This window comes from Penaeus vannamei, chromosome 8 (assembly GCF_042767895.1).
Source record: "Penaeus vannamei isolate JL-2024 chromosome 8, ASM4276789v1, whole genome shotgun sequence".
NCBI classification, from domain to species: Eukaryota; Metazoa; Arthropoda; class Malacostraca; order Decapoda; family Penaeidae; genus Penaeus; species Penaeus vannamei.
Window position 1 is genome coordinate 34218215 of NC_091556.1, and position 12466 is coordinate 34230680.

The window sequence follows — 12466 nt, forward strand, 5'->3', positions numbered from 1 at the left end:
GATAATGGATATATACATGCACTTGCATTGTCAATAGGTTGATATGAAACTTTTAAAGAATTTCCTCTGAAATAATGGTACCTATAAATATATCACTCACTCTTTTTACTACATTCAGTGAATCTTTTATTTCCTTATAATAACTGTCTCACACAAAGAGGAGAAAGCTAAGTTTAAAACCTCAAAATATCATAATAGTCAGGAGTTCTCATCTACTCAAATATATAAAAGAAAACTGTGTGGCAAATTTATTTGAAGTTTTTGAGCACAATTCAGAAAGATAAAATTAACCCAAAGCCACCAGAGTTGGCATGTACATACATGGCATGCCCACTGTGAGTCTAATTTTTCAATTGTTTTTAGACATAGATCCCCAATGTGCCAATTACAAGTACTACCTGTCTCACCTTTTTACCCGTCTCCTTAATTTTTATAAATATTTTCTGGTATCTAGTGTCAATAACACTATAATAATTATGTCCATAATGAAAATAAAAGAACAGATATTAATAGCATTAGCAAAAGAAAGTTTCTTTCACAGACTCAGGGAAAAGTGAAATCATTTGTGGCTAAGCACTTGCAGAGCCATCTATGTGCAGAGACATTTTACAAAACAATACTACAATGAACACATTTTCCTGGAGATTTTGGGCCAATATCAATAATAATAATAATAAAAAAAAAATCATATTAATAATAATAATAATAATAAAAACAAAATTAACACAATTAAAGATGCATGTTCATTCTCTATAGATTATGAATAAACCTTTCTAAGACACTTAATGCTTTCAATACATATTTGCAGTGAATCAAGCAACACCCAAAACATATAAAAACAATCAAGACAGGACCAATACATCTCACCCAATAAGAATGAATGATAATCATAAAACAACAGTGCTTGACACCAAGACAACATAAGGATGAAAAGGGGCTGTTTGATATCTTGTACAATACTAATGTCAGAAAATTGCTTTTAGGTTGTGCAACTCTAATTCTTCTATATGCAAAGATAACAAAATCTATGGTATGAGTTTTGTGGTCTCCATTTACAGTGGCAAAATGAAAACATGAATGATCTTTATAAAGAATAATCCCAAACAGGTGTGCTACCATGGAAATCAGACTTTTAGTTTTTCCTTCAAAGTCAGTCTGTTGTCATATGTATTCTAGTATATTTATTAACTGTGTCTACATATAGGTGGTTCCACTACTACTATGTCAGCAAGGAGTCAATTATCAGTCCTAGCTTTCTCACTTGTTTACCCTTTTCCTTGACTTTTGAAGTCTCTCTTCTATTTTTATTGTCATTAATATTTAAATATTACACTAATCATGACAATATGATGAAAACAGCATCAATATTATGAGCATTGGTAAAACAAACAAAAAAACTGGAAACTCAAGGAATAAGATAATCAGGAGAGGACACAAATACCAAATAATTCACCTCTTGTGGTGCCATCTGTGCTAAAACCTTTGGACCTTCTTGTACCCTAAAGGTATTTTTCTTCACTTAAATTTTTTCCATACATTTACTTCTCTTCCACTATTCCAACTTTTCCAATTTCTTCATGAATGGACACTCATCTTCCTCCTATATCTAATCCAACCTTGTTTTATAATCTGTCTCTAACTTTTTGTTGACAAACCTTCAAGGAATCAAATAACAGAAGAAAGTGGAAAGTAAGTTTCTAATTCTTTCATGCATTCTCTCCCTAAATATGTATATATATTCGTATGAGTGTGTGTGTGTGTGTATGTGTGTGTATGTGTGTGTATATGTGTGTGTGTATGTGGGTGTGTATGTGGGTGTGTGTGTGTGTGTGGGTGTGTGTGTGTGTGTGTGTGTGTGTGTGTGTGTGTGTGTGTGTGTGTGTGTGTGTGTGTGTGTGTGTGTGTGTGTGTGTGTGTGTGTGTGTGTGTGTGTGTTTGTGTGTGTGTTTTCATGCGTGCATGTGTGTTTGTGTGCGTGTTCGCACGCACGTACATGCGTGTGTCTGTGTGCATGTTCGCAAGCATGTGCATGTGCGTGTTTGTGTGTGTATTCACACGCATGTGCAGGCATGTGTTTGTGTGCCCGTTCGCACGCACGTGCATGCGTGTGTTTGAGTGCCTGTTTGCACGCACGTGCATGCATGTATTTTTCCTCTTTTTATCTTTATTTTCTTCCTTTGCTTTTATAATCCAAACCTTAGGCAGACAGGAGAAACAGAAACATAAAAAAGAATGCCCACATATAAGACAGATAAGATAAGACAGCAACACAAAACACAGAATAAATTTAAAATAAATAGAAAACCAAAATAATCAACAGAAACAATATACATGCAAACTACCAGATAATAAACTGACTTGACGAGGCTGGACACACTGGGGGGGGATGGTCTTACCGTCATTACCTGGCATGAGTGCCTGGTCCTGGTCCGGGGGTGGGGGAGTGCCTGCATCCCCACCTCTGGGAGGCACCAAGGCACTTTCAATACCCTCATCCTCACTGCTAGGAGGCCTGTCAGGGAGAAGTGAAAGGTTACTTCAGTATACAAACATTAGGATTATCTACATCTACTTAAAATCTATTAAGACATACGTGCACACACGAACGCACACACACACACACACACACACACACACACACACACAAAAAGATAATTATCATAACTTATCTTCATATCTTAGCATATTTTAATAGTATAAAATAATAATAAATATAAATATCATCACTATAATCATCACAATAATAATCCTTATAACAATATATATGAAAATAATCAATAATAATGATAATAAAAATAACGATGATGATGATGATGATGGTGATGATGATGATGATGATGATGATGATAATAATAATAATAATGAGAACAATAATAATGAGAACAATAGATAAAAATAATAACAATAAAAAATAATAACAACAACTATAACATTAATATCATTTCCAACATCAAAAATAATAATACTAATACAATTATTAGAGTCAATAATAATAATAACAAATAGAAAAGAAGAAAAAACAACAGCAACAACAACAACAATAATAGAAAATAATAATTAATAAATAATGACAATAACAATAACAATTACACCAATAATAATAATATTAATAATAATAATAATAATATCAATAACAACAATGGTAATCATAATAACAATAGCAATAACAGTAATGATAGTACTGCTACTACTAAAAATAATAACTATTCATAATGACAACAGTAATAATAAAAATATCAATAAAACTAACATACATGATTAAATAAGGTAAATCAGAAAATTACACCTTACATTTTCTTAAACAGAACCTTCATATGCCAATAATGATAAATGGGGGGATGTAAGCAAAACTAATCCACACAACTCACAGATGATGGCGGCTTGAAGATCCAGCTAAGGGAGGTGGGTCTATGACTTGCTCCACTTGCTCCCTGCGAGTTCTGCGTCCTAGTGGTGGAGGCTGGCTGTGATCTGCCCTTCCAACTGAAGGTCCCTGGGGTGCAGGAGGACCCAAATCGCGCCCACCAGAATAAGCAGGGAGAGCCCGATCAACCCACTCACTTCCTCTACCTCCCCACTCATCCCTGTAGCTCCTTCTAAGGGTATACATCAACTTTTTATGTTAGAGTGATTTCTTTATCTTTAGGGCCAGACACAAAATCATGTAAAAAGAGGGAATAAAATTGTGATTATCTATTTTCTTTTAACATAAGAAATAATTAACAAGCTAAAATCATATCTGATTATGACTTGGGTGAATATTATCATCTGAACATGGTTTCATCTGTCTTAATGTTGAATATATTTCAAAGTCTTGTCATTTATAATCCAAGAGAGGTTTATCACATTATAAGCCAGAAAGGAATATGAATGAAGTTTAAGTTCTGAGAAACACCTATGGAATTATGGAAAAGTGATAGGCAAAGACTGATAACAAATAGTCTAGTCTTTTACATTCATTACCTCCAGATCACTATTTCACTATTTTTTAGTTCTTTTCAATAGATATTTAGAAATTTACATTTTTTCAAAATCTGACCTGGGATGACTCCATTGTTCTTGATGGGGTGGCAAAGGACCCTGACGGTCCCCTACCCACTCATGAGGTTCCTCTCCCCATTCTCCACCTCGACTGCCAACTGCAACACCATACTCATCTCCCCAGTCTTCATGCCTATCGAGATCATGATGAAGAATAAGCATTTACTAAAGATGAGAAATGCTGATAAACTTGAATGGCAGAATATGTTTCAGATCTATACATATGCTGGTAGGAAAAAAGGGGGGGGAAAAAAAAAGAAGAAAGAAAACCATGCCTCAATCCCTAAATAAGCTCAAAAATCATTATTTTCTTTTTCATTACATCTCCCTCATAAGAACTACCTGAACATTTAAATCATATTACCACTAATGATATAAGTATAAGTCACCTGGAGTCAGTAGGAACCATTACAATTAAGCTAGCTAACTGTCTCTTCAAAGCCTCCACGTCTAAAATCATATGACATAAAGAAAGGACCAGTCTGGAGTACACTAATCAAATAGTAAAAACCTGGGGTGTTTATGCCTTTCCCAAGCTGCTGGTGGACGGCCTCCGACCCAATCCGGTTGGTGGCGATGACGAGGAGGAACATGGGGGGCAAAGTGCTCTGCTCTCTCCAACCGCTCCATTCCACGATGCTCCTCCACCCATGCTTCATGAGCTCTTGGGTCAAGGCTACCTCCACTTCTGAGTAGTAAGAGAAATATCACTTGAAAACCAAAGTTTGTTCACTTACAGTATAGATCTTCTTACAAAAAATATTTCAGATATAGACTGGTAATTCATGAAAAACATTTTTTTACCTTCTGCGTTCATCTGGAAAACGAGTATCAATTGGAGGGCCTCTTCGATCAGAACGACGATCCTCCATAGGAGGCAGTCCTCGACGATCATGTAAAGATAATTCGTCATATCGATCACGACCTGCTTCATAACGACTGCGTTCACGTTCACCTGTGATTAATTACAAATTAATGACAATATCTGATAGTTAATAAGAAATCAAAGGAATTTATCCTAACCAATGGTGAACTTCAAGACAAGAGTTTCATGAGACTTGAAAGCATACTATATGATTTATGATTATTTATGACAAATTTCCAACTCACTCTGATATCTATCATATGCTGGGTCTTCGTAAGCTCGTCGATCATCAACGGGCATTACTCTTGCATCTATCTCTGGTCGCCCCCTAGGTGAATAGAACTCTCTTTCTCCTTCATACTCCCTGCCACCACCACGTACCACTACTTCTCTCTCCCTTGCAAATTCGTGCTCTCTTGCATAGCGTCCTGCAAAATGAATATCACATATGAGAAAAGAAGTAAATCTATGTGCAGATATTGTGCTCTACATTTTTCTAATGATCTAAATAATCCATACCTCTCCTGTCATCTACTTCTCTCATTCTCTCCCTTTCACGTTCTTGTTCCCTCTCCATCAGTTCCACTCTCTCCCTTTCTTTCAACAGCTCTCTATCCCTCATCTCCCTTTCCCTCAATTCTCGTTCTCTCAACTGCTCCCTTTCACGATCTTCTCTCCTTGGATCATCACGTCTTCGTTCATCATAATGATCCCGTTCATGCCTGTGAATAATTAAAAAAGGTACAAAACATTGACTCTTGTATATGGCAATTATTTTCATTCATTTTTATAAAGTAATACCACAGACTAACAACTCACATAAAACTTCTACTTATAATACCTGAAGACATTATATCTAAACTTTGAAATATCTTACCTGTCATAATCTCTATGTCGATGAGGATCCTTCCTTTCAACCTCTCTTGATCTTGATATGGGTGACCGACGTTCTCGGCGCTGTTCAACATATTCTTCCATTCCGCGCTCCTTTTCATATCTCCGACTTGGTGATTCTGCTCTACTACTGGGAATGATAACAAATATATTTTTGTAACAATAGAATAGTACTTTACAAAACAAAAAGTGATATGGAATATCTATTATGATTTACTAAAACAAAGACTCATTTAGTATCACAAACCTGTATCTGTCCCTTCCAAGCTGCTCAGGAGACATTCTACGCATTCGGTCATCAACTCTTGGATCTCGACTCCGTGATGAACCCGCATGAGATCCAAGGCTAGGGTCACGCCCATGACTTAGGGATCTCTCGGGAACAGCCATGCGGTTGTCTCGGTATTCTACACGTTCTCTAGGGGAATGTGACCTCTTTCTGCCTGCAAAACAATATGTTACTAGTCTATTAAATCCCTAGTTCATGTTTTTTTACTTCACTGGCAAAATAATTACTGGGAATATATCTATCAAAAATATACTTAAGAAGTTGCATTAAACAAGCATCCAGTATTACTGTTTTCCATATCAAATGATATTAACATTCACCAATGGAGTAATAATAAGTCTATTGTTAATAGGTTAACTATAAATCTTGACAAAGCAGTTATATAACATCAGTGATGGGATAGAGAAAAGCCATTATCTATCTTTCCCACAGCTATAATTTGGGTGACATTTCATAAATTACATAACTTCAAAACTAACAAATATCAATAATAACAATAATAAAATAAAGTAAAATGTAAAATATAAACTTTTACTGTTAGCTGATTTTATTGTGCATTCAGAATATTAATAATAATTATGTAATTGGCACAATATGTCACTATAAATATACTTACTCTTACTTCGTTTAGAGGATCCAGGTGATATCTTGTGCGACTTTCTCGAACTGGGAGAAGGTGAGCGTTTACGTCCAGGAGACAAAAGTTTCTTGGACATGGAACTCTTCCTTCTGGTGGGTGAACGGCTAGTCTTGTGACTCCTAACCTTGTCATGGTCCTTCTTACTGGGATGACTCTTCTTACTGCTTTTGCTACTACTATGTTTTCTCCTGTAATAGAATATTTGAGTCAGTATCACCTGACTGACTCTTGAAAGATTGATTCATAATCCAAACAAAAAGGATAATACTACTACTACTACTAATAAAATCTTGTATATAATAAGTGCAAACATAAATATATCAAACAATCAAAACTTTATTTGTAATACAAAGGTAACTCACGAAGATGATGCTGACTTGGTCTTCTTAAGCTTAGAGCGGTCGCCTGTGGGAGCAACCCTCTTGCTGGGTCTTGGTTTGCGCTTTGTGTCCCGCTTGTGGCCAGGCCTGTGAGCTGATGTGTCAGTGGAGGAGGAACTGGAAGATGACGAGGTTGACGAGGAAGTCGATGAAGATGAGCTGCTACTTGAAGATGAAATGCTTCTTCGATGGCCATGTTGACTATGCATTTGCTGTGGAGAAACATAAGGAACAGGTGAGTTATAAATAATTTTCAACTCAATTCAATCATTAGTAATTGAAAGAAAGATAATTAGAAAGTTCTTTGTTCGTAAAAAATAATTCTGATATATATACATTCCCTTCTTGCTGGATAACTACTATACATGTCATGTTTCAATGTTTCAAGGGGACATCCTAACAAATCACCATGAAGTGTATAAAGGCTACCAAACAGCAAAGGTATATAAAAACAAGATAGGTATGCAATTCTCTAACCTTGTGCCAGGAACTGTTACTAACTTTCTTATCCATGGCTGACATATGGTGATGCGAGTCACCAGCCATCTCACGCATCAACTCTTGCGTCAGCTGTTGCCGCCGACGCTCTAAGGCTACTTCACTTTCCTCTTCTAGCCTTCTCAGGTCCCACACCTCAGACCCCTGAGTACCAGGTCCACCTTTACCAACACCAGGGCCGTGAGGAGGAACAAGGGGTTTGTTGCCCGGGTAAGGAAAGCTGACTGGAGTATTACCACCACTCTTAGTCTGTGACCCTGCATTACAAAAGGCAAAACATGGAGATATTCATTTTGAGAGAGAGAGAGAGAAAAAAAAGGATATCACTTTTGAAGTGTTTTGAAATTGCCATTCCTACCAAGGATACACAAATAAAATCAAAGAAACCAATTCATACTACTGATAAGCCCACACTTTGGGGTGAATGATCTCAAGATATCACCCTGAGCCCTGATATTTTTCTAACTTAAATGGATACCATGGGAGCAAATACCTCATATAAAAGGAAAATTGCTAAGGTGAACTATATATTTCTTTATAACCACTGAAAAAAGAGGTCTACTAAGAAAAGTTTTGCATACAGCTTATAAAGGGAACCCTTTAAGAATAAATGGATGACAGCAATGACAAGTATCTAAAAAATACCAGTAAAAAAAATTCAGGGAATCTATACAGCCCAAAGATTTTCTAATAGGACAATGCTTCCCCAGATATAAGAACTTAAAAGTACCCTGTGAGACAATAGAATTATAAAATGTGTGTAAAAATGAGCAGAAATATGACAATGATCTACAATTACACATGAGAGTACAGTCCTAACGGCTTATTCACAACAGCACTCAATCTGAGAATTTCTCAATAAAGTTTGTTAGTTAATATATCTATATGTCTTGCTATCAATAATATTTAGCTTAGTACTGACTCTTATAAATTGTACTACATTTCAGTAGTTATTACTTTCATTTGTTACCTGCTCATGAATGGACAAATATCAAAAGTAATTAAAGAAAAGCCTATAAAAATATATATATATTGCTTTAAAAATCAATATTAAGGGTGAAAGTTCTTGCTTACTATACTAGATTGTACAAATCAATATTAATCTTTGTCTTTAAATAAAAAGGATATCTATTATCATATACTATAGTGTTTCTGTGTTGCTTTTAAACATTCTATGAGCATTACCTCTGTGATTATTGTTGTCTTTCCCAGCTTCTTTAGCAGTCCTCCCTTCTTCTGATAGATTCACCTGTGGAAGCAGGTACACACTCATTAAAAGACTGTTTACTGTCACTTGTTAAGAATATAGTAAAATTAGAATATCTTTGTCAAACCATGTAAATAACTTTCTAGCCTGCGAAAATCTACTTCACATTCTGATATATATATCATAAAAAGCACTATAACATTCACATGAAAATAAAAAAATTGGAAATAAACTCTTTGATAAAAACTTTATAATACTAAGAAAAATCCTCAATATGGATAAAAAAAATGTAATTTCTTTTAACAAGGACAATCTGAAAGGTCAAACAAGTTCTGTGCATTACAAACAAAGATAAAGCAAAAAGCTGTAAGTAATGTCAGAGCAAAAATCAAAATCATAATACATTGCCAATTTCTAAATGGATGACTGTCAGGTAGTATTACAATATAACACATATTATACAACACATATGCTTCATAATCATTTTCAAAGAACAAAAACATCAACTCATATTTTCTTTTCTAACACCACAATAACAAAGCTAAAGTTCTGGGTATGTAATTGTACTAGTGGCTAATTACATATTCTCTTGAAGAATATTGACTTTTCAATTCTGTTACTGAAAAATAAATGGTTTTAACAAAACTGGAAACCATGTACTTATTCATTCAACTGCAAGACAAAGGAGGTATAATGCCTATAAGGGTATGTGCATCCAAATTACCCAAAAATACATAAATTAAATCTTTGGTTAGTTTGAACTTTAACTTTTGGTCAGGATATGCCTTCAATATGCAGCAGTTAGTAAAACATAAATTCTAGGAAAACGAAAATAATTTTGCATACTCGATAGTGAAAATTGACCTATTACAGCCTATTTTCAAATATAAACACGTCATACAGTAAAATATCTAATTCACTTAGACTTAACCTTTAAGAAATTCAAAGGTTACATATGAGAAATACACAGTTCCATTACTGTTTGCAATATACTTGCATGAAGATGATACATATGTATAATATAAAAAAATAATAATGATAATGTGTGTGTCTGTATATATATACATATATGCTTGTGTATATATATATATATATATATATATATATATATATATATATATATATATATATATATATATATATATATAAGATATATTATATATATTATATATATATATATATATATATATATATATATATATATATATATATATATATATATATATATATATATATATATATATATATATATATAATATATTATGTATATATATATATATATATATATATATATATATATATATATATATATATATATATATATATATAATATATATATATCATATATATATATATTAAAATCATATTATGTATATATATATATATATATATATATATATATATATATATATATATATATATATATATATATATATATATATATATATATATATATATATATATATATATAATATATATCATATATATCATATATATATATATATTATATATATATATATATATATATATATATATATTATATATATATATAAATATATAATATATATAATATATATAATATATTTAATATATTTAATATATATAATATATATAATATATATAATATATATATAATATATAATTATATATATCATATATATAATATATATAATATATATAATATATATCATATATATATATTATATATATATACATATATATACATATATACATATATATATATATATATATATATATATATATATATATATATATATGTTATACATATATCATATATATAGATCATGCATATAGATCATATATATATATATATATATATATATATATATATATATATATATATATATATATATATATATATATATATATATATATATATATATATATATATTCATAAACAAAGATACATTCAAAAATACATATATGTATGTATGTATGCATGTATGCTTGCATGTGTGTAGAAAAGAGTTCCCCATGAGATGTAATCCATGCAGAATGCCTGAAAATAAAAATATGAAGCCTCCTGATACATGTACATAAGATTTGGTTGAACTTCTTTCTCTGTCAGTAGTTGTTCCCATTTTATGCAGAGGCCAAAATAATCATTCCCACTAGCTCAGGGATTGGATGCTGCCCCACCTTTACTTGTGGTGGTTTCTGTGCTTGTCGCTGCAGTTGCTGCTGCTGTGTTTGTTGGTGGTCCTTAGAAGGAGTCTGTTCTTGTGGCTTCTTTGGGTGACTTCTACATGTGCCATCAAGAGCAGCATTAAGGGAAAATCTCCAAGTTATTCCTACTCCCTTAATTCATTCTGCACTTTTAGCACTAACAGTTTTAAAGCATATATGTGCTACCTTCATTAAATACAGGATAGAATGAAGAGGAGGCTTAGAAGCAAGAGCAGAAGTAGGAGATGTGGAATGAAGCAGCTAATACAGAAATATTTCACAAAGACCAAAATTAGAAGAAAAGAAAGGAAATCTAAGTCTAGATGATCTACTATCATAAAGTCATTCATAAAAACACAGACGTATACTCATCTTGTGTGCTTATCACTTTTCTGACTTTCCAGTATTCTAAATACTCAATGTAATCCCCCAAGTTTACTCTCTTACAATTACTTGGTAGGGTAGCAGTTTTATCCCTTAAACAAGAGAGAAAGAGAAAAAGGCCTGATACATGTGTTCTTATCATTCCCATTACGTCCACCTCAAATCTCTGCAATTTGTAATGAGATCCATTTTCCTCCAAAATGGCCAAAAAATTATGTCACAAATTAACAGCACTGGTGACAGTAGTTAAGTTGATCCTATAATTGTACTTGACCTATTACTACAATATCCACTCCTTCAGATATGATGAGTAGTAAGCCATAACAAGGAAATGGCCTGAACTTCTTGAATTAATATTCATGTCCTGTTAATGATAGGTAAGTACTGAAAAGAGTTTTAACTAGTTATCATCAGTAGAACCTAAACAGATTCACTTAAACAAAGGCTTATATGCTTCAGAAAACTTCATAGTACTTAAATAACATATATACCATGGGAAGAAGTTCTATTTAACATAATAGTTCTTCTCTGTAATATGTCCGATAACAGACAGCTTTCCATTTATAAATGTGTTTCTTCCCTATACACCCTGTAGTTTGAAATAATATCCTGTTGGTAACTTTCTTCACTCCCCTGTATATCTAAAAATATAATCAACTGTCCATATACATAGGTATAATCCTATGATGATGGGCCCTGATTTTTTTGTGAAGTAATAATATGCAACAGTCTAGGCTTTGTGGCTTGGCCAAAACTGTGTACAGCTGGCCCACCTGTTGCAAGTCATGGCGTGAATATATGTCATAGGCCATTACGTCATGAGAGCTATAGACGTGCCTGTCACTGAAGGGTTAAAAAGTATACAAATAGTAAAATATTCATCATCTCAAAAAAGAAACATCAACAAATATATGAAAAAGGTGCTGTGACATGCAAGTCAAGGTTTGCCCTGTTACACATCTACCAGTGCCATTTGCATAATCATAGAATGTAGGTGACAAACATGTTTCAACTATTTCTGCATAGATAAAGGGAGGAGAATGCATGTACATCCCAACAGAGATCCAGAGCCAAAGTCTCC

The 12466-nt window shown here is 33.0% G+C and overlaps 1 protein-coding gene across 5 annotated transcripts; it reads right to left on the bottom strand.

Moving 5' to 3' along the window:
* Positions 1-2396: 2396 nt before the first annotated feature.
* On the bottom strand, positions 2397-8855 carry LOC113805611 (fl(2)d-associated complex component; the record flags this gene model as incomplete). 5 transcript variants are annotated; one of them, XM_070124591.1, is given in 13 exon segments in its annotated part: positions 2397-2512; positions 3369-3596; positions 4040-4174; positions 4553-4729; positions 4846-4996; positions 5152-5334; positions 5426-5628; positions 5784-5930; positions 6048-6243; positions 6706-6917; positions 7092-7321; positions 7587-7864; positions 8793-8855. In XM_070124591.1, coding segments are annotated over 12 exon segments (2056 nt in total), but the record flags the coding sequence as incomplete, so codon positions are not given.
* Between the last annotated feature and the right edge of the window lie 3611 nt (positions 8856-12466).